General features: G+C 39.6%; 1 protein-coding gene across 1 annotated transcript in view; it reads right to left on the bottom strand.

Moving 5' to 3' along the window:
• LOC109042094 (uncharacterized) overlaps positions 1-21,366 on the bottom strand; it is a 41,746-nt gene extending 20,380 nt beyond the window's left edge. Inside the window, exons 1-4 of the mRNA XM_072304824.1 lie at positions 20,203-21,366; positions 10,918-11,277; positions 5,322-5,571; positions 3,807-4,235 (exon numbers count right to left, since the gene is read on the bottom strand). Of these exons, the coding sequence (XP_072160925.1) occupies positions 3,807-4,235; positions 5,322-5,571; positions 10,918-11,277; positions 20,203-20,247 (1,084 nt within the window). The 5' untranslated portion in view covers positions 20,248-21,366. The remainder of the gene's footprint in view (positions 1-3,806; positions 4,236-5,321; positions 5,572-10,917; positions 11,278-20,202) is intronic.
• Positions 21,367-24,114: the final 2,748 nt, after the last annotated feature.

Below are 24,114 nucleotides of genomic sequence, written 5' to 3'. Positions count from 1 at the left end.
AATCGGGTGAATCAAGGCCAAAAAAGATTAGACCAATCGGTAGCGTTTATGATCGAAAAGTTTGTGCTTCCGTACCAACTGTGGAACCTACTCTGATGAAGAGTTTGGGGGATTATATTTTTAGTCCGACGGTGGATAACCAAATTACTAGGAATTCTTGAACTATCAGGTAACTAAAAAGTAGCCTTCATTATCTTTTATAAATCAAATGACTCCATTAAAATTTAAATGCTCACTTCCTGCCAGTTATATGATTTGACAAATTTTGTGGTGAAGTGACTCGAAGCAAAATAAATTAAAATATTCTCCGCTAGCGTCAATATACGTATACTGTATCAAGTGTGGCGGTAACCACTACTGGTGGGTAGACTTATAGTGTAGTATCTGCAACAAGTTTTTCTCTTTTTCAATTAATTTTCTGTCTAAGGTCATTATAACTTGAGGTTGAAATTCAGTCGATTATTACCTGAATCGCTCAAGTTTAACAGAGTGCATAATATATGTAAAATTTTCTTATCTTCATATTTCAAGTCGCATTCTTAGACGTTATACTCTGTTAAAAGTTAGTGGTCTCACTGTTATTTAATTTAAAGTTTTAGTGGCTGAATGTACAAGTATGTCCAACAGTTGAGTTAAACGCAGTAAAACTTGCAGAATGAATGTTGAAACTTTATGCGTAAGTAAGGGATAATTTGTGCGGCAAAAGAAGTTCATTCTAAGTAGCCTACACTATGACAATCAATTGGACTGCATTTTGCAAAAAGGAACCAAGAGTATTGCATTGTTGCTATAAGATAGTGCAACTTCTCTTGTCTTGGAAGAAAAATCTGGTCATCTATAAACATTTTCTTTTTCACGCGCTAAAAACTGTACTTAAATTTAAGACCAAAATTACCATGTAAATTTCATATTTTTGCATGATTACAGTAATTTTATTGCAAAGGGTGAAGTTGCACAATCTTAGCAACATGCCAATGCTTCTGGTTCCTTTTTGAAAAATGCAATCCAATTGCTAATCTATCAGTTTTTAAAACATTATTTACCCTATTTTGACTCACCAAAACATTAGGTATTTTTTATTGATTGCAAAATCAATCACCCCCTATTAATGTTTAGTTGATCAAACAAGAAGTCCCAGTTCTGCTCATTGAAAATATTATTCTCAGTTTCTCTGTCTCCAGCCAAATGTTCATTACCTTCACATCACTCCAAAAACCACCTGATATAAACCGCAAAAACCACAAAAAACTTTCAGATTTAAAGGGGTAAAGAATCCGGCTAAAGTCTTAAACTCAGCGAGCCAAATTGTCTTGTTAGGTACTTCTAATAGGAAATGAAAAATCATACTCCGCTGTAAATCGAATGTAGGCCCCTTCATTTATGAGTGATACAACAGTCATGCCGTGTAAGTATGTTTAGCCCTCGCAGGAGCGGTCTCATTCCTCAATCCTTACATATTTGCGTTTATATCAAAAGTTAAAAAAAAGATAGTCGGTATGGATTGATCTGAGCCTTCTATGTGCTCAAAAACAATATGAAATATTTTATCGCACAAAGTCCAATATTTTTCGATTCAGGTCCTACAAATGCTTTTAAATAGCATGAAAAAAATACTCAATCGGCTGGCTAGAGTCCAGTAAGTATTTTTCTTGAGAAAAGTCTCCTCCTTCAATGAGTGATGCAACAATTGCGACATTTGGACGTATTCCTGCCAAAAGGAACTACAAACAGGGTGTTTCAGACCACCCGTACCAGGCCTTTTTCTCGGTTGGTATAGGTCGTACGAAGTCGGAGACCGCGGGGTTGAATAGGGAATTGACCCCAAGGAATCCGAATTTTGTGGTCCCGAAACCCCCCCACCTCCCCCTTGGGGGGTAAAGGGGGGGTCACGATGCTGAAAGTCACGGTTCCCGACCGAATTGCGGATAGATCGCATCAGAATTGAAAAGCACGGAAAATTTCACGTGGAATTGACCCCTAAAAATCCAGAATCGGACCATCCAAGGCCCAAAAATGACCCCCTAAAGAGGGGGACAGTACCCCCCTCCATAATTTCTCTTTGGTCTCAAAATTGACGTAAATTCTCCAGAAAAAGACGGTTTCCCAGGTAATCGACCTCGAGAAATCCAAATTTCATGGTCCCGAAGCTCCTCTAGCCCCCCTTGGGGGTTAAACGGGGGGGCCCAATTTTAAAAATCGGGGCTCCTTTCCGAATCGCAAATTGATTGCATCCAAATTGAGGAGCAGAACACATTTACATCTTAAGTGACTCCTAAGAGTTCTAATTGACCCCCTGAACGGCAGAAAGTAACCCCTGAGGAAGGGGGCCTCGCCCCCGCCAAAAATTTCTCAGATTCCTCTTTGGTCGCAAAATTGACGTCGATTCTCCAGAAAAAGACGGTTTCCCATGTAATCGACCCCGAGGACTCTAAATTTCATGTTCCCTGAGCTCCTCGGGGTCGATTACATGGGAAACCGTCTTTTTCTGGAGAATCGACGTCAATTTTGCGACCAAAGAGGAATTCTGAGAAATTTTTGGCGGGGCGAGGCCCCCTTCCTCAGGGGTTACTTTCTGCCGTTCAGGGGGTCAATTAGAACTCTTAGGAGTCACTTAAGATGTAAATGTGTTCTGCTCCTCAATTTGGATGCAATCAATTTGCGATTCGGAAAGGAGCCCCGATTTTTAAAATTGGGCCCCCCCGTTTACCCCCAAGGGGGGCTAGAGGAGCTTCGGGACCATGAAATTTGGATTTCTCGAGGTCGATTACCTGGGAAACCGTCTTTTTCTGGAGAATTTACGTCAATTTTGAGACCAAAGAGAAATTATGGAGGGGGGTACTGTCCCCCTCTTTAGGGGGTCATTTTTGGGCCTTGGATGGTCCGATTTTGGATTTTTAGGGGTCAATTCCACGTGAAATTTTCCGTGCTTTTCAATTCTGATGCGATCTATCCGCAATTCGGTCGGGAACCGTGACTTTTAGCATCGTGACCCCCCCTTTACCCCCCAAGGGGGGTGGGGGGGTTTCGGGACCACGAAATTCGGATTCCTTGGGGTCAATTCCCTATTCAACCCCGCGGTCTCCGACTTCGTACGACCTATACCAACCGAGAAAAAGGCCTGGTACGGGTGGTCTGAAACACCCTGTATGTGCATTAAGACACGAGCCCTGAGACCCATAAGAACATATGCATATCAGGGCGGCTCTTGTCCTAAAGCACATGGTTCCTTTTGGCAGGGATACGTCTAAATGTCGCAATTGTTGCATCGTTCATTGAAGGAGGAGACTATTCTTAAGAAAAATACTTACTGGACTCTAGCCAGCCGATTGAGTATTTTTTTCATGCTATTTTAAAAGCATTTGCAGGACCTGAATCGAAAAATATTGGACTTTGTGCGATAAAATATTTCATATTGTTTTGGAGCACATAGAAAGGCTCAGATCAATCCATGCCGACTATTTTTTTTTACTTTTGATAAAAACGCAAATATGTAAGGATTGAGGAATGAGACCGCTCCTGCAAGGGCTAAACATACTTACACGTCATGACTGTTGCATCATTCTTAAATAAGGGGGCCTACATTCGATTTACAGTGGAGTATGATTTTTCATTTCCTTTTAGAAGTACCTAACAAGACAATTTGGCTCACTGAGTTTAAGACTTTGGCCGGATTCTTTACCCCTTTAAATCTGAAAGTTTTTTGGGGTTTTTATTAAAATGTTTTCTATTTAAATGGACTAACGGAGCCGTCAGACGTAGGCCCACCAGGCAGCGAGGGTGCGTATGTTAGTTCTTCATAAGTTTACCTGGGCTAGTATGTTGAAACGCCTCCAACATATGGCGCTTAGAGTCCCGTCGAGCGTGCCAAAGGGCGTCCCCAAAGCGTCGCTTGGCAATCTGTAGTGAGTGCAACACCTCCTCAACATGTTGCCCCTCGACAGAGGGCGCCCGAAAGGTCAAACAGAGAGTTTCCTCTAAATAGAAATGGAACTTGCGGAGTAACGGTGTAACAACATTTTTCCAGTAGTAATCCAACAGTCTTTTAAGCTCCACATCAAGTTTCTCAGAAGTGGGAGTTTTCTCCCGGATGGGATTTTCACGTTCCCCATATTTGTTTTTCTTAAACTCGGCTGTGACGTCAGAGCATTTGACGCGAAATTCAGCAATCAGTCCATCCATTTCTTTTCTGTACATGTCTCCCATCTGTACGACTGTTTTTCGATACATAGGGGTACCTGAAATCATGTTTCATTAGTTCATGACAACAGGGCAACAAACGGCGAATGCAGCGGGTAGAATTCAATTTTTACGACAGAAAATTAAAGGGTATTGAATGAGACGGATAGAATGATTTCGAAGAGATCTTTGTTTTTGACTTTGAAATCATGACTATGTTTATGTGGCATTAAAATTAATTTTTGAGTTTTGAAAATATAAATCCAACTGAGGTAAAAAAGTTTGGACGGCGTTTAGCAGAAGGGAACTAGACCACATCAGCTGTTACTAAATTTCACGGGACAGTTTAATTTTATAAAGAACATTTGTGCAAATTCCTCTTAAAATTTTGAGGTATTTGCTCCGTACTATGCAGATATTTTCTGAAATTGCACAAAAATCGGAACAACTGCATTAATGTAAAACAAGAAATTGCTCCGTTAAATTTGGCAGAAGCTGATGTAGCTGGGTTCTTTTCCGCCTACCGGAATCCTAAACCTAATGAGTGAAGATGAAAATTGTATGCATCTTGTGTTAGAGAAAAATAAGGACATGGAAGAGTTACAAACATGAAAATTAAAGTAGATGAGGATTTAAATTTTAATTACGTTAAATTAAAGAAATTTCCAAACTAACGACCAACATTTTTAAAAAAAAATATTTTATCCATTTCTTCCTTAACCATCACAGAAAATTGCCATTATATCTCGATAATTTTCAAGCATATTGCGGTAAAAATGCTATTTTATCGCGCTATGAACGTGGGTAACCGTTCATATGTTGTGATCCTTGCAACTTCACTGCTGATGAAAGAGCAATATAATCGCAACTTTAACTCAATATAAATCGCGATTTTTTGCTAAAAAATGCTACCTACTTGCGTGACTAGTCCATAGACATGCGTCAAACGAGGAACGATATATCGATTACATCCAACTCTGTAGACCATTTTCCATTGGGGAGAAAACAAATATTCTTTATAAGGAAATCTAAAGTGACAACCTTTAGTCTAGGTCAAGTAGGATTTGGTCAATTTTTGAAATTTTCCTTAGGTTTAGCTTGGAACCGGTTAACTTTTGGAACATTAAAGGATATGTGAACCACACCTATGCCGTCTCTCTGGACGCAAGACTTCATATCTTCCAGAATCCTCTCCTTCAGATCAGTGAACTTCGTCTCGTAGCCCTCCTTCAGATACTGTAGTTTTTTCTGCATCGTTTTTCCTGCAGAACATCCTCCAGACATATTGTTGACGTACGCGTCGAAGCATTGTACAAACTCTCGGAATTTAAATCGGAAAATATCGCTCAGAAACGGCTCTTTTATCACGAAGATCTGGTGTCTCGCGTAAACCTCCTATAATCAGCACACTAATACCTTACTAATCATATCAAGCATAAATTCAAAGTTACGTAGAGTATTTTTTACCGGTGTAAGTACAATAGGATACAAATATGGGAAATTACCCGACATGATTTGCACAATAATACAGGGTGTTTCAGACCACCCGTGCCAGGCCTTTTTCTCGGTTGTTTTAGGTCGTACGAAGTCGGAGACCGCGGGGTGGAATAAAGAAACGACTCCAAGGAATCCGAATTTCTTGATCCCAAAACCCCCCCACCCCCACCTCCCGTAGGGGGTTAAAGGGGGGTTACGATGCTGAAAGTCACGGTTCCCGACCAAATTGCGGATAAATCGCATCAGATTTGAAAATCACGAATAATTTCACGTGAAATTGACCACTAAAAATCCAGAATCGGCCCATCCAAGGCCCAAAAATGACCGCCTAAAGAGGGGGACAGTACCCCCCTCAAACATTTCTCTTTGGTCTCAAAATTGACGTAGATTCTCCAGAAAAGGACGGTTTCCCAGGTAATCGACCCGGGAAATCCAACTTTCATGGTCCCGAAGCTCCTCTAGCCCCCCTTGGGAAATAAACGGGGGAGCCCAATTTTAAAAATCGGGGCTCTTTTCCGAATTGCAAATTGAGTGCATCCAAATTGAGGAGCAGAACAATTTACATCTTACGTGACCCCCAAGAGTTCTAATTGACCCCCCTGAACGGCAGAAAGTAATCCCCTGAGGAGGGGGGCTTCGCCCCCTCCAAAAATGTCTCAAGATTCCTCTATGGTCGCAAAGTTGACGTCGATTCTCCAGAAAAAGACAGTTACCCTAAACCAGAGAACTATATGTTAAAAATTTCTTATTTAATCAGTTCATCGTTCAACACCGCAATGTGCCGGCTTTGCGTTCGCGTTCGCGTTATGGAACCCGAACGGAAAAGGCTCCTAATGAGTTTGGGTTTTTGATCGTGAACCGTTCGCGGAAAGGTCTCGGTCGGGTTTTCGATCCCGAACGCATTGTCAATCGAATCGGTTCGAAATTCGGAACTTGAACGAATAAGCGGCCGACTGCGTTTGAGTTCAAATAACTCATACCAAAGACCTGACCATTGCTATCAGTTCAGCTATACTAATGCCATAACTCATAACGCCGCTTTTCGTTATGCGTTACAGATCTAGAACCTCGCCCAGCTCCGTAGCGTTCAGAGTTACTCTATGCCGTGCGGCCGTTGATGCTCTGCACCGGTCGTCCCTCCCCCTCGTCTCTCACCCCGCTTCACGCTGCCCGTGGCCCGCTGTTTTCCCAGTGCATGCCGCGTTTGGGTGGATCATCTTTTTACCTGTAGACATTTTTTTTAGGGCTGTTTTCGTTCCCACCCCCTAACTCGTTCCATTCCGCTTAAAAATGACTCATTGCCAGTGAAAAAAATTAGATTGATGGGAACATTTTAAGCTTTGCCTACTCGAGGGTTTATAGTCGCTTATACCCAAAATAATGGTTCATATAAAGGGACATTAAAAAAGCTTTGCAAAAAAATCATTTTTGTCTTATTGACTTAAATTTCTTGGGTGCTTCGCAACTATTTCTTACGGTAGAATGCAAATATGATAGCTATTTTTTGCTACGACATCAGGTTTTTTTTTTAAAAAAATTGAAATTTTCCTTGAAAATCGCGATTTCTTAATGAAAATTCAAATTTCACAAAACCATCCGTGTACTTGGAAAGGAGCAAGACAGTATGTAAATAAGACACCTATAAAAACAACAGTTGTATGTAAATATTATATCGAAGGCTGAAGTACAGAACCCTTCATCTCCTTTGCTGTGTTTCAAAATATTTGCTCCCATTTTATTTTTTTTGGAGAGGAATAAGCCACCCATAATAGCTTGAATTTTCTAGGGAATATGCTGCTTATCGAGAAGTAAAATCACGGCAGTTTTCGAGACATTAAGTCGACTAGTTTTTCAATTAAAAATCAAGTATATGAAGAGAAGTCTGCAACGTCGCTAACGGACATACGTGGTTTCGCACCTTGGCCATCGATATGGCTCAAAACATTATTCTTCTTCCTTTGATTATGCATTTTCTTCGAAAACTCGGTCACATCACTGGGTACAAGAGAAAAATGATTGCAGAGGAAGAATAAAGATACGAGAAAATAGAAGTAAAACAAAATGTTAACATTAACCGCTGTTTGTTATGCATCATACTAAATTGAGTCGACGAACAGTTTAAATTTCTGGCACATTGGTTTGCATAATTAACTGCCTTTGACCGTGCAGGGGTCTAAAAACTGCCTAACGATAGTATAGTTCGAGTTCCGAATCGCTATGAGCACACTTGTGTTTTTTTCTCACAGCTTCATCGTACATACATTTCTCTCCTGTTTTTGTTTCATTCTATCTGAATGAATAAGTAATTATATCCTCATTTAATTTCCTTCCCCTTTCATTTTTTGTACTATCTGTGTCCATTTATAATTATTATTTTAAAATAGCCTTCCTTAGTATACAGTTGATGCCTCAAAAAATGAACAAAGGATAGCATAAGACACAAATTGCGGAACGAATTTTCTCAGTGGTTACTGTTATCACGCAAACTTGCGGGGACTGACCGCCGCCTGCCGAAAAACAATATGCGCAAGGGAAGCCAGCCAGTCGTCCGGGCTCGGGAAAGCTGAACTCATAACGCGCCGGACTCTTTTGAGTTATGGTTTCTGAACTTGAACGAAAAGGCACGCCTTTTCGTTCGAGTTCGAGTATTTGAACGAGAAAGCGGGGTGTCGCGTTTTCGGTAAAGATTTCAATAGCGAAGCATGCAGTATCCGGTCCCGATCATTAACGCGACCGCGTAGAGGACGGATTCCGTTTGCTACCTGAATCTGTAACCGAAAGACAATGGTAAGGGTTACCGATCATGATTTCGAACGCATCCCGCCCGCTAATGGGTCAGCGGTACGGAACTGCTCACTGATGCCAAAGATTGTAACGAATACGGCTTGAGGGAATAGATCTCTGCCCTAAACTTCCCAATAGGACGGGTAGTGGAGCTCATGGACCTTGAAATTCAGAGTCCTCGGGGTCGATTACCTGGGAAACCTTCTTTTTCTGGAGAATCGACGTCAATTTTGCGACCATAGAGGAATCTTGAGACATTTTTGGAGGGGGCGAAGCCCCCCTCCTCAGGGGGTTACTTTCTGCCGTTCAGGGGGGTCAATTAGAACTCTTGGGGGTCACGTAAGATGTAAATTGTTCTGCTCCTCAATTTGGATGCACTCAATTTGCAATTCGGAAAGGAGCCCCGATTTTTAAAATTGGGCTCCCCCGTTTACTCCCCAAGGGGGGCTAGAGGAGCTTCGGGACCATGAAATTTGGATTTCTCGGGGTCGATTACCTGGGAAACCGTCCTTTTCTGCAGAATCTACGTCAATTTTGAGACCAAAGAGAAATGTTGGAGGGGGGTACTGTCCCCCTCGCTTTAGGCGGTCATTTTTGGGCCTTGGATGGGCCGATTCTGGATTTTTAGTGGTCAATTTCACGTGAAATTTTTCGTGATTTTCAAATCTGATGCGATTTATCCGCAATTTGGTCGGGAACCGTGACTTTCAGCATCGTAACTCCCTTTACCCCCTACGGGGGTGGGGGTGGGGGGGTTTGGGACCAAGAAATTCGGATTCCTTGGGGTCGATTCCCTATTCAACCCTGCGGTTCGTACGACCTAAAACAACCGAGAAAAAGGCCTGGTACGAGTGGTCTGAAACACCCTGTATGTAATATGAGTACATTTTTCTACAATATTGTATAATTTTTTAAATATTTTGCAATGCATGTTCATTATTCATCAATCAATTTTTGTTTTGTCTGTCATCTTATATATAAAGCAAAGGTCAGTTTTGACGGTTTTCACGAAATTGGGGTCAAATCGTCCGTCCGATCTTCCCTAAAATTTGTATACCGGTCCTCCCCGGTTCGGTGAGTGACACTGGCTATTTCAATTTTCTCCCTGTCCTGATTTCGGGATTTTATCTTCAAAAAATGGGAAAATTGGGGAGAGGAACGGGCCCACGGTTGCTAAGTAACCGCCGCTGCAGCATCGCCGTATTGCGAGTATCGATACATGGTATTATCGATACATGCGATTTTCGATACATGCGATTATCAGTTTGATGTATGTGTTGTGTTTGATGTGTTTGTTATGTTTGATGTGTTTGATTGTGTTTCATGATGTGTTTGATATATTTTTTTGTGTTAGGGCCGTGTTTGATTGTGTTTCATGAAGTGTAGTAAAGGTCGGTTTTGACAGTTTTCACGAAACGGGGGTCAAACCGTCCGTTCGATCTTCCCTAAAAATTTTTTTTTTGTGATTGTGTTTCATGGTGTGTTTAGTGTGTTTTGTTGTGTTTGATTGTGTTTCATGATGTGTTTGTTGTGTTTGATTGTGTTTCATGATACAACAAACACATCATAAAATACAATGTTTATACTGTGGAATCAAGTAGGGAAGTACATGAAGCTTCTGCTTATGAGTGTCGCTCCAGTGTACTCTGATGTTTTGCGTGAAGCAAAAAAAGGGCTAAAAAATTCCATTATGGCGTGACGGTGCCGGTGCCTAAAGCACTTCTTTGTTACATCAAAATGGAAGAAGGTGACACTCGACTGATCAGTTTTAAGTACCTACCCTGTAAACAGGCCTACGATTTCATTGAAGCAAGCACCATTCGAAAAATTGGTTCGGATCATGAGAATGTGAACCGATCCTCATTCTAAAAATATTTTGTGATGACTTTTAAATCAGTTCAACCCACGTCCCAGTCACACCAAGCCTGCAAAAGTACCGGCACTGTCACGCCATAATTTCATGTTTTTAGCCCTTCCTTTGCCTCAGGCAGAAAAAGACAGAGTAAACTGGACTGGATTCCGAAGTATTAAAAAAGGTGGAATTAGGGAATACAGAAAACTGTAGAAAAACTGAACCTCAAATGGTATCAGCAATTTTGAGGTTTGAAGCTGATAGACTGGTAAGATGAATAAGGAAAGTCCGGCGATTCTGTGAAGGTACCTCATTCCATAACGAATCCTCGCACCGGGCAATCAAAATTGCCTCGCAGACAAGCCAGTTGCGTCAGCAAACTGAAGGTGATTGTAACTGCAATTAAGTTTTCATAATTTTGCTGAAGTTTTGAAACGTCGAGGCTAAGATCTTGACCTCAAATTATACTAAACATTTTGAGGTTTGAAAACGAAAGCACTTGTTGAGATTTTAGAAGTTCCCCCCCCCCCTTCTTCCAAATGCATGATCCGGTGCTGAAATCTCATAGTCTTGACGTGACTTTTACCTTTTGGTGGTTTTAGTTTTACCTGGACGGTCGGCACGATTCGCAACTGTCGGTTTTGAACAGCACTCAGATTCCTGATGATAGCCAGGATTTCCGAGCACTCACGCTTGTAGTTTTCAAAAGAACTTCTAATGTTTGTCCTTGCATCTTCCACACTTCTCCGGTCGTTCATCGATGCGAGGCATCTCTGTTTCGCAGACTGGAGTTTGCGAGTGGCCTCCGCTTGTGACTGCCAATCCGGCGTTTGCTCACCAAAACTAACTCTGTTTAGTTCGTTGAGGAGTGCTGAGTACCATACTTCCACCAATCTCACTCGCCGTAAGAGGTACGACTGGCAGATGATGTTTCGCAAGAGAGCAGGATGAGACACTATGAACGTGGCCTGAAACGGATAAGATAAAATTGTTGTTGGTGTTTCTCGAATACGATATCCAAAAGTGTATGAACAGCAAAAAGTAACTAATTACAGTTCACAGCAGCCACTTTTGCCGAATAACTAATTGGCGCGTATACGTAGTATACCGCCTTTGCGATCGTTTCGACCCCCCACTCGTAGTAGGGTGGATAAGGGGAAAAAGCTCCCAGATCGTGTATTTCTGGAAGAAAGCATGAAACTTTCAGGGTATCATCTTTACCTATAGAAGGTTCAATTTCGCAAGTGAGCCCAAAATTCTGAGGCCATGGGGACCGGGGGGGGGGGGGGAGGCAGGGGCCCTGATTTCGCTATATGTTTTGCCGAATTTTCGCGTTGAATCATTGTTAGAACACCGTTAACAATGTAAAATGTAATCAAAACTTGTGTAAACGTCATTGGTAGGTTTTCTGAAACAGTATCCGTATCACTGTCTGATCCCGGAGCACCCCTTAAAATTCCTGAAATTCAAAATGGCGCCCATAATAAGGCCTCCGAAATATCGGTATTTTCACTTGTGCATATCCTGTCATGTGAGGTATTATTTCCATGTAATTTTGGTCGTAGATTTCATATTTGAAGTCAAAACAACCCCCCGGTCAAAATTGGTGCCCCCAATCCAAGATGGCGGCCAGATTTGAAAGGCAGAAGGGTGCATTTTTTAAACTTTTACGTGATGAGGCAATTGATATGTCATTCCTATGTAATTTTGGTCGCAGATTTCATTCATGAAGTCAAAAGAGTCCTCCGGTCAAAATTGGTGCCCCAAATCCAAGATGGTGGCCAAATTTGAAAGGCAGGAGGGTCCATTTGTTCAAATTGTTACGTGATAAGGCAAGTTATACGTCATTTCCTATGTAATTTTGGTCGTAGATTTCATTAATGAAGTCAAAAAAGCCCTTTGGTCAAAATTGGTGCCCGAAGTCTAAGATGGCGGCTAAATTTGAAAGGCAGGAGTGTGAATTTTTATGAGAAAAATATCACGTGAGATGACAAGTGAGGTATCAATTTATACGCATTTTTAGTCAACAAAACGAATTTAAATGAAATGTAAAATGTACGTTGCCGTCCCGGTATTCGGTGGGCCCCTTTCATGGGGGGCGTTTTGGTGAGCCTCATGATGGGGGCACTGTAGCGAATTGTTCCCCTCAACATAAAAAAAAAACCTTCTATAGGTAAAGATGATATCCAGAAAGTTTCATGCTTTCTTCCAGAAATGCACGATTCTGGGAACTTTTTCCCCATATCCGCCCTACTAATGAGCCCACTTTTGGCGCGTACGTAGCATACCGCCTTTGCATCGTTTAGACACCCTACTCGTGTCGAGTGCTTTGCTTACCGGAAAGTGACTGGCGTGGGATCGTCCTGGATCCTTCTTAATACACCATTTTATGTTTGAGCTGCAGCGATTCCAGTTTTTAACGTAACAATCAGATTTGTAAATGATGAAGAATAGCTGGATGTACATGATTTGGTATTAATAGAGGCATTATATTGACGGCTAATCTCGGGGAACATACATCTCAATTTGCGACGTCGTATACTTCTCGTCATACTTTGTCCTTTATTGGAAAAGTAATCAACGTACTAAATGTTTTGTAAACCAGTGTGATTTCACTTCTGCTCGAAGAAAATTCTGTGAAATTTGCATTTATTATGTTATTTTTAGATGCTTAATTACAGAAAAAAAATCGGATTATGACCGTTGAGAGTTAATAATATTTGGTCTGCCCCAACGCGACGCAGCGCCTCCCTACTGACTTTGTGTCTGCTGTTTGTCTGCTGTTGATATTAACAGAAATTTGGCAATCAAATCAAATTGACCAATGCCACAATCGAAGCCAGAAGAATGAGGAAAAATTGAGTAAAAACCTTATACCTTGGATCTCAACCTTGGGATATCCCCATTCTATAGGGATGCACCGTTCCTCAACTCTTGGAATGAGGAGCCCTACACGAGGGTTTCCATTGTTTTATTGTTTATTAGAGTCAATCAGGTAGAATCCCACACCTCGACGTTTCTAGCGGAAACGACATATCTCTCACGCTATTAACATTGGACGTAAGTGACATGAGCTTTAAAACCTCAACAACATTAAAAGTTCGGGGTTTCATAATTCTATGCACACCTACAGCTATTACAGATGACATACATGTAAGGATCATCCTTATTGGTCCGGTAGTTCGTCAGAATGAGTGCTTCCAAGATTTTGCTTGTAGCTGTATAATATAGACTTCCAAAAAAAACAAAACAAAAATTTTTTACAAAATCTCGGCCCAATCCAAAACATGTCACTAAATACCTAAAAAAATATATAAAAAAAAATCAGGCACCCAAAAAATATAATAGCAGTTGGTACCGTTTGGCATTATCATTTAAAAGGAAATGATATCAAAACGGCCCAATTTTCTCTTTCATGCCCATGCAATATACTATACACGACTTTTGATTCGTCTTTTTGATTCTGTGTCAGAAGTGGATTGAATCAACTAATCTGCGTGTTTGGATAAAATTCTTCAAATCAAGGTCTTTCATATTGACCTCTGCAGAAGGTATGTATCTATACTACTTTTTCATTGGTTTGATAAAATTGAGATGCTAACTAATGCGGGATATCCTTGATGATAACCATATATTGGCTAAAATGTGCAGTACCTGGAGACGCAAACTTGCCGTCATTGCTTACCGCATATCGACGGTGAAACTACCAAACCACGTATCTCGGTTTGCGACGTCGCAGACTTCCTGTCATACTTTATTTTTTAAATGAAAAACTACTTAACATCCAGTCTTGAAAATTTCTGTGATTTTTCCTCTTTGTGCGGAGAAAATTCCGTGAAAATTTCAAGGAATGATATTGATTTGGTCTACTTCAAAAAAATAAAATGTGAGCGTAGATTTTTAAACACCGCAAACGAGATACGTGGTTTGGTAGTTTCACCGTCGATTTAGGAGATAATACAGAGTAGCTGTTCAATATAAAACATCAGCGACTCATGACCTCTAGATTATCTGAGTCCTCGCCTAACAAATTTTATCCACTATGAGAGTGCGACAGAAAATTAGCTGTTTCATTTCATCACGGAAAATGGATACAATAATCAATTCTCTGGCACACCCTGAAGGTACGTAGAACGCACTCGATTGGAACTTTAGATGACCGGAGCTGACAGGTTAATGAAAACAATCAATCGAGACTCAGACAGCTAAAAATTTAAGTCATGGCGACTAAAATTTTTGGCTGCTACAGCGTCAATATCCACAGACTATCTCCTTTGATGAAGCGTAAACTGCTCACTTTCCTCAAGATAACGAATGCCAGAGCTTCAAAGGCATCTCTCAGGAAACAGAAAGTATTGATACCTACTTACTTTGTCAACCACTGTCTTGGTGAGGCAGTATCCTGCATCCTCCATGTTATTACTGCTGATTAAATTGTAGGTCAGAGAGGCTGGCTATTCGTAGTATAGATGATGGAACACATTATTGACTTACCTGCACTGAGCTACAGAATTTAGTTTGCATTCTATCATCAGCTTGATAGAAGCAAAAGAGAGGTGTCAAAGTAGGATATAAAATTCAGCCCTGTGTAGGAGATGTCTCTACGATAAAATGCTGAGCATAGGTACAATACAAAACAGACGGACAATGCAGAGTCATAAATCACAAGTGGCTCCTAAGTTGTTGTTCATCTTACTCATTGCCTAAAAAATTCCTTCAGAATATAGATGTGACAGAATAGCGATTGCTTTACTTCATCATTGTAAGTATAACCAAGAATTCTCCGTTTTACCCTGATAGCCATTATTTTGAACTTTGACCGGCCGCCATTTTGTCAAAAATTAAGATTTTGAAAAGCGGTTTAAGCCAAAAATTTTATTTTCTTATCCTCTTTCGATTGATGTGTCACAAAGGGGGGGTTGCTATTTGAAAAAAAAAGTTGGGGTCCGTGGCCCCTTCCCACGGGGGGGCCCCAAAATTAGCTAACATTGATCGATGAATATCCCCAAAGTTTCGTTTCAAAATATTAATTAGGTAAAAGAACCCCGCACAGAACATGGGCTCAGCGGCTCTCTATGAAAGTCGATGAAACTTTAATAGATTGATATAAAGGTCATAATTAAGGGAAAGCCAAAAAATTAGCTCACTTTTGCGAGTAGAAGCCGAGATATTCGCGATTGAACCCGGACTATTTTCTGTGCGGCGGAGGTAAATTCTCCGTGTCGCCTTACCTTGCTTGAGCACTTCAGCCAGGAAACCCCCTATCCCCACCAAGTAACTACGATGTCGCTTTGTTTACACTCACTCCTTTCATTAGGACGCTCCGTCCGGGTTGTGCGATATGTAGTTCCCTGCTTCTCGCACCTCTCCCGTGCCGGCACCACCGGCGGCAGGTTTAATCTGAAATGTAGTTGCTGAAACAGAATTGACAGAAGCGGGGAGAGGGAGATAGTACGGCATTCGCACCGGCCGAGCGCATAAGCAAGCACCTATCTACACGTGAGTGACGTGAGGTCTGATCGAGAACGCCGAACGAGAGGAAAGGGGACTCGGAATTCCTCCGTCATGCTGCGGCATGATAGAAAATAGTCCGGATTCAATTGCGAATATCTCGGCTTCTACTCGCAAAAATGAGCTAATTTTTTGGCATTCCCTTAATTATGAACTTTATAACAATCTATTAAATTTCATCGACTTTCATAGAGAGCCGCTGAGCCCATGCTCTGTGCGGGGTTCTTTCAGAGGGGGTGGAAGGGACTTTTGGGACACCCTATATAGCGTTGCAATGTTATTACTGATGATGAAATTGTAGCTCGGAGAAATTGCGATTCGAATGGTCAAAGGACCTGGCAGGCCCATTATTTAGAGGAATTTAGTTTGCATTCTATCATTAGTTCCTTGGAATCCATAGAAAAGTGTCAGATAATGTAGGACAGACAAATTAGCGCTAAGTGTAGGTGAAGTCTGTACTGTAAATCCTGGTTTCGTGCCTACCGTACACGGAAGATGGAACATTACATAAAAGTCCTATATTGGAAGTGGCTCCCAAGTTGATGATTATAGGGGTTCTTGCCCGATACATTCACCCACTTTGAAAGTGACAGAAAATTGACGGGTTTATTCTCATGAAAGAAAACCCATTATTCATTAAAATGACACTCTTCTTTTCACACTGTTGCACGTTCAAAATCAATCGGTCAGTGTGGACTCTAATTGACCGGAATGGGCAAATGGAGAATCATAATGATGAAAGTTATCAGAAAGTTTCATTGCAACAGGTCGATTATTGAAAGTTTGAAGCAGTCTGATAAGACATCGAAATGCGATATATTGCATGGTTAAGATAGGGCTGTCTTGCCTTGTCGTACCTACTGACATAGTTTCAATAATCAGCTCGCAGTTGAGAAAATTTATGTCATCACAACTAAATTTTATTGTGTACCATTTCCTTATGGACGGAAAGATTTAACGTAATTATCAAGATAATTTTATATGTTGTCTTGGTAGGAATGTACATAGTTAACAAAGTAGGTAGCATCTTTTCGTTTCAAGCACATCGTGCCCTCAGTAATAAGAGAATCATGAAAGAAAACTCACTCACAACCAAAAAGGTACCTAAAGAGAGATTCATGCAAAATTAAGAATCGTCACTTTGGAAGCATTATTCTTCGCGGCGGCATAAAATTGAAAACGTTTTGTGCGTACAATGAGAAAACCATCCAAGAATTTATATTGTAATTAATTTCAGAAATGACATGACAAAGAAAAAGAGAAAAAGGCCAGGAGAAATTGCAATGGTATTCTGCTGCAATCCCCGAAATTTCGGAACTAAATAAAAGCATAACCTCTTTCCATCGCTTTCCTATAGTTTCTATCATAGCCAATGAGAATTAAGCATTACTAGAGTAGATCGTGATTACGTCAAGTGACCCAACTTGGTCACAATTTTTATATGGACCTGCGGTTTTTTTCTGTGACGTACAGGGTGTGCCATAAATTTGGATCCTTGTTATAGATGTCTCGAGAACTATTTCATATTTTTGACATACGATTTGAACGAAACTTCCTTCAAAAATGGTGGGCCGCTTTTAAGTGTCATTGGGGGAGGGGGGAGCGTCGTTACCTCTCTGCCTCCCGCCCCGGGCCAAATTTTAAATTTGGAATGGGAACTCTCCTTGTCTGACACTTTGTAGAAGTCATACCAAAAATACGCGATATCCTTACAAAAAAACAAAAATGAGATTTTTGTTCATAATTTCGGCCCAATCCAAAAAATGTCACAAATTACCTAAAAAAAAAGAAAAAAAACCGGACACCCAACAAATATAATAGCAGTAGGTACCGTTTGGCTTTATCATTTAAGAGGAAATGATATCAAAACGGCCCGATTTTCTCCTTCATGCCCATGCAATATACTATGCACCCCAAAGTTTTTCGCACAAAAATATCAGATACCTATAAGGTACGATGGCCTGAACACGTTTTGACTCATCGCTATAAAGGAGTATGATATCAAATCGGCCCAACTTCTTTTAAATGTGCCCATCTCTATTCAAAAACTTTTTCGAGACCTTCCGACTCATCGTTGAAGAGACACTGATCATTCCTTATATATGTCCCTATTTGGATGTCAAAGAGATCCTTATGAAAATGGTAATGAATTTTTTTTCTTTGAGGAGATTAAAACAGAGAACCGTCATAAAATTGAAAAAAAGTTTGAAGAAGAAAAAGGAATGGGCCGGCCAGCACGTAAAAAAAAGTAGATACATTGGTATGTCCCAACATTTTGACATGGGTGACCGACCCGGTCTTGCCAACATCCATGAAGTTGTTAACAGAGAATTATTTTAAGTAGGAGGTTCATAATATTCGCAATAATACGCCAAAGTTCAGGAGTTGATACAGCGATATTTTTTGTCAGAAGCAAACAGGGAATACGACATTGCTTGAAAGTTGTGAAGTTGCTCACTCTTGTGTGAATATCTTTCAGTAAATGATTAAATGATGATTTCAAGAAGGACTGATCCTCCTTTTGACTATGATACTTGTTCATGTATATGCAAGAGAGTCGATAATCACCCTCTTACCTACCTCCTGAATGCACGGCTAGCCGGCCCATTCCTTTTTTTCTTCAAGTTTTATTCTCAATTTTATGACGGTTTTTGTTTTCATCTCTTAGGGGGGAGTTCATACCCTATAATGTGAGATTTTTTTTGAAAAAAATATCATTTTTAGTTTTTCATGTTTTCCTATAGCCTGTATCCTCCTGAAGACAATGATGTAATTATTGTCTTTCTACGAGCTTCTGAAGTAATTTTACTAACCTTTTAAAGGTAAGATGTCATAAGAAAAAACTCCCCAAAAATTCGCATAAATTAGCATACCTAAATTAGCGTTCGATTTGGAATGCTGTAACTTAAAATGAGACTGAAATTGCTGAGAGAAGAGAAAGTTAGGCAGAAAGAAGACATATGAGGCTGGAAGGTTCTAGGTCAAACCCACTTTTTGTGAGTAAAATCAGAGCATAGTACTTTACTTTATTCTGAAACTCAAATTTTCTACTTTTTTTATTGAATAATTTTTCATTATCATTCGCTCCTGAAAAGTTTCATTATTAGGTCGTTTTTAAACTTAAAAGATCATAACTTGAGCTGTGTTGCAGCTAGAGACTTATTTTTTTTTTAAATACTCATAAGAGCCTCCTCTACAAGCTATAGGATGGATAATATTGTAACAAAACTTGGCTTTTTTACAAAACAAGTAGAATTCACTGAACCTGTAAAAAAATTACTTTTTCTAATAAATTTATAAAAAATACCAAGAGTTTTTTCCATAAAAAAATAATCATACATATTGTTCTTTTCCTAATTACCTTTCATTTAAGAAAAAGAGGGGTTAAAGGAGAGCATTAAAGGTCAAGATATGGCTGTTCCAGAGAATGCCTCTTTTTTCACTAATTTATTGTTTTCTTGAGATTGACTGCACATTATGGGCTGAAATTTTGCACACAGTACCCTCTAATATGTACCTAAGAACCCATAAAAGTTGGTGGGTGGGGGTTACTGTTTTCATAAGGACCTCTTTAACGTCGAAACAAGAACATATACTAAGGGCCAAGTAATAATCAGTGTCTCCTCAGCAATGAGGCGGAAGGTCTCGAAAAAGTTATTAAATAGAGATGGGCACATTTCAGAGAAGTTGGGCCGATTTGATATCATATTCCTTTAAAGCTATGGATTAGAACGTCTTCAGGCCATTATACCTTATATAGGTATTTAATGTTTTTGTATGTGAAAAACTTTGGGGTGTATAGTGTATTGCATGGGCATGAATGAGAAAATTGGGCCGTTTTGATATCATTTCCTTATAAATGATAAAGCCAAACGGTACCTACTGCTATCATATTTTTTGGATGTCTGGTATTTTTTCTTTTTTTTCTTTTTTTTAGGTAATTTGTAACATTTTTTGGATTGGGCCGAAATTATGTTCAAAAATCTTATTTTTGTTTTTTTGGAAGGATTATTAAAAGTAGCATTCCCTAGAATACATTTGATGCTTCAAACGGAACTAATTTGCTTGAATAACATTTCCGGCAAAAACAGGAATTCTAAGGAAGGCAGCCTCTCGTTCCTCCCAGACTCTTTTGTTGCCAGATAAGTGGCTTTTTCAGCACTTTTTCAGTTCAACCCATGTAAAATATATTCACATCAATCGCACATTCTGGGAACCCTACCGAACTCGAATAAAAGGAGGATGGGGAAGAAAGGCGGGGAAGAAGAGTGAAAATAAAAAGGTGGACTCGACTAAAAGGTGGAATTCTTCTAGTCTTATATAGATTAATGATATTGTTATTAATACACTTTTTGAATATTTTGCACTAAGTATTTACTTACTTGTATGACGAATGCGCAGGCAAACACCACCCATTCACAGCGCATGATTAGAAATCTCCAAAACACGGTTCACAATCAAACTTGGGCAATCATCTTCTCATTTTTAATTTTTTTTTTTAATTAGGTCACAGATTTTTCGAGAGATCTCCCGGAAAATATTAGTTTCAAAATGTTGTTTTATTATTCACACAAGAGAGTGCGTTTAGAAAACTTGTAACGCTTTACGATGTTGAAAAGGAGATGGGAGGGAGGAGCTGTCTTCCCAGGCGAGGAGGATAATATAGGGGGAAGGACGCGTTTAGTGCGCCGTTACATAACGCCAGGATATGTTATGAACCGATTTTGTTGAAACTTTATGCAGTTTAAATTTAAGCAAAAGACAAAAACTTCCTTTCACAATGTATTTAATTCGCGAATATTTCTATTTTTTTTTCTAAACCAGTTTTATTAAGAATATTTTTATTATTCGCACAGGATTCATTATAGGCACAAAATATTTCGTAAAAATTTGTTATTATATTTTGTTGGAATGCAGAATTTTAATATTCAATGTCTATGTTGTTTCTTGTTTCATACTTCCTTCGTTAAGATATTTTAGATACTCAATTTTTTTTAATAAAAAAAAAATAATAAAATACTTTGATAGCAAGCACATATAAGGACGCGAGTTGTTTTAAATATACCTCTCAATAAAATCTTTAAAAATATGTACAAAATCTTTGTTCCAAGACGAACAATTTTAACAGCATTTCTTTGACTCGACTGATCGCTGACGATGAACTGAGCGCAAAAATCCTTCCATCCGAACCTTATCTGACGAATTTACGCTGAATTGAACCATAGAAAAATGAAGTGGCTAAAAAGAACTATGTTGGGTAAGTTTACACTTCACGTAGCCCCTTTTTGCTTTAATTCGTTTGTTCATGGGTCTTTCCAGCAACAAATACGTGGAAGTTTGGGGAGGCTTGGGCGTAAGTCAACACATTGCAATTATTCGCAATGAACGCAAATATTTGCTGCCCTTGACACCGCGCTAGTAAAAAACCTTCGAAGCCATAATGTAACTTCACAGTGAAGCGATGCATATGCACTGATATATATCTATATATATGTCATGGTTACCGTTGAAACAGACTATTTCTCATGCGTCCCTCTGTTTACTCCGTTTTTTTTTTTTTTTTTTTTTTTTTTGAATCAGGGCCTCGAGAGGGGAGCTCATTGTTTTGGATACTGAGAAGCCCCCCCCCCCCCCCCCCCCCGTTATTCAGACCCATTTCAATCAGAAGGATCTGTAAAAAATCTGATATGTGCCCATCCATCCATGTAAATAAGCGCATGACAGAGCCCATGGTACAATGGATATATTTTCTTTTACTTTAGATATACGTCAAATTGCAGAATGGTGTCATTTTTCATTATTTTCTGGTATTCCCTAGATTTCTCCCGGGTTTTCCTTGGAATTTCTCATTTTCTCGGTGCTACTGACGTATAATTTGTTGGCTGATTACACTGGTCAATATGGGTTTTGTCCTTCGAACCAAACCAATTTTTTTCGATTCCTACGTGCTAAAGAAGCCCGAAAATGACCATATGAACTTCAGGAAAATTGGCTGGTCCTCAGGGCGCAGCCATTTTGAATTTTTCGAAATTGACAGAACCCACGATTAGATTTTTGCAAATATCTATCCTCAACGGTTCATCTCACGAAAAAAAAACCAAAATAACAAGATAGGATTTGGGAAAGAAGATAAAATTTCCTACCGAAGTCATCCTCCTTTGGATTTTCTTACTTAATTTTTTGGTCGTGAAATTAACGTTTTCTTAAAAAATTAGCTTAAAAAAGGCGCATTTTTGCTGATTTTTGGAGAAACTTTGCTTCATACCTCCAGCCACAATTATCTTAGAAAAAAACTGTTATGCTCATTGAAAAAAGCGTAAAATGTACGTAAAATCTAGCAAACATATGTCAATAGTTCCTAAACGTGATTTAATCCTGTGAAACAGCAGTTTATTAGCTCCGCCCTTAAAATGTGATTTTTTTCGACCATTTTCCTTACAATCACGAAAAAAAGAGAAAAAACCCTAAAAACGTGACCCGAACTGAGTAAAAAAGTGGCAAAATAGTGCTGGGTCCACACTATTTGAGGGGGGGGGGGTTGAAGAAAGCCAAAAAGTTCAAAAATTTTCAATTAGAGTATACAATTTTGAGCTTTCGTGAGTATCAGTACAAAACTGAGGGGGGAGAGTGTTCAGCTCAGACAGTTTGCATTGGAACATTAAGGTGAGGTAACGTAGAGAGATCTATAATTTTGGGTCTTTTTATTCCTTATCAGTAGATAACACTCGTCATTCGAACCCAACTGAAAATCTCGCAAATTCCAAGACGGCATCAAAGCTCGAGTTCGAAGTACAAGTTTTGTATTGCAAAACGACAATTTCGTACTGGTACCCATTGGACCTCATAATTTTTGACTCTGATTGAACATTTTTGAACTTTTTGGCTCTTGATCTCACTGACGAATGTAATCTACCGACGAGGTCTATAACAAGACCCAAAATTATAAATCTCTCGCCGTGACCTCTACTTAATATTCTAATGCTAATTGCCTGAGCTGAACGCTCTTCCCCTTTAGTTATGTACTGCCGTACTGGTTATCCATTAGAGCTCAAAATGTTTTACTGCAATTGAAAATGTAGGAACTTTTTGGTTTTGTTTTCCAAATAGTGTGGACCCAGCACTATTTTGCCACTTTTTTACACAGTCTGTTCAGGTCACGTTTTTAGGATTTTTTTCTCTTTTTTTCGTGATTGTGAGGAAAATGGTCGAAATAATCACATTTTAAGGGCGGAGCTAATAAACTGCTCACAGTACGATTTTAACACTTTTAATGCGGTCAACATACCACCCGCGATTTTTTTGCAGAAATGTTAACTAGAAGGACTACAGATTGAGGAACAACAAACCGCGAAATCTGTAGTTTGGCCGTTATAGAGAAAATGCGATTTTTTGCTTTTTTGGCGGGAATTTCGGGTCGAGGGCGCTGAAAAAGTCAAGTTAGGCTGTTTTTGTGGCTTAAAAATGCATATTCAATACAATTTTAGTCAATCAAGTGTCAGTAGATAGCTATTTGTGCATATTGCCGAAAATTGCCTAAATTTCAAAATGGGGGCCATAATAAGGCCTCCGGGATTTCGATTTTTTTAAAATACGCATACAGTGTCATGTTAGGTGTCAACTCCTATGTAATTTTGGTCGTAGATTTCAGATATGAAGTTAAAAAAGTCCCCCGGCCAAAGGAGGTACCCCAAATCCAAGATTGCAGTCAATTTTGAAAGACAAGAGGGTGAATTTTTATAATATTCGTGTGGTATCATTTCCTATGTAATTTTGGTCGTAGATTTCATTTATGAAGTCATAAAAGCCCTCCAGTCAAAGGGATTGCTCCGAATGCCAAGATGGCGGCCAAATTTGAAAGGCAGGAGGGTGAATTTTTGAAATGTTTACGTGAAATCCATAGTAAAAGTGAATCAGCCTGACGTCAGGCTATATGATTCATAAACTACCCTGAGTCAGACTGATGTCAGGCGGACGATCTTAATCTATTGAAATAATAGTCAAAGCCAGAATGGAGCGATCTACTTGGTGGAAGCGGCTGGGTCGGAATCGGGAGAGGAGTAGTAATAGACTGACGAATGGCAACCCTTAAGGGACCCTAAAGTTGACCGTGATTTTCTTCGCGATGAGTCTGTAACAACCACCCGTTTCGACTGATGGATCGCATAATTTTCCCTGTTCTTTTCGTATATCACTTTGACTATTCTTTTCAGACAATTTTGTTCGCGATTTGATCTAAAATATCTGACAATTTCCAGGAAACTTTTGCAAAAATGTCCTCACATTTACGAATTTTA

This window comes from Bemisia tabaci, chromosome 10 (assembly GCF_918797505.1).
Source record: "Bemisia tabaci chromosome 10, PGI_BMITA_v3".
Taxonomy (NCBI): Eukaryota; Metazoa; Arthropoda; class Insecta; order Hemiptera; family Aleyrodidae; genus Bemisia; species Bemisia tabaci.
The sequence above is the reverse complement of the archived record's forward strand: the minus strand, read 5'-3'. Positions and strand labels throughout refer to the sequence as shown.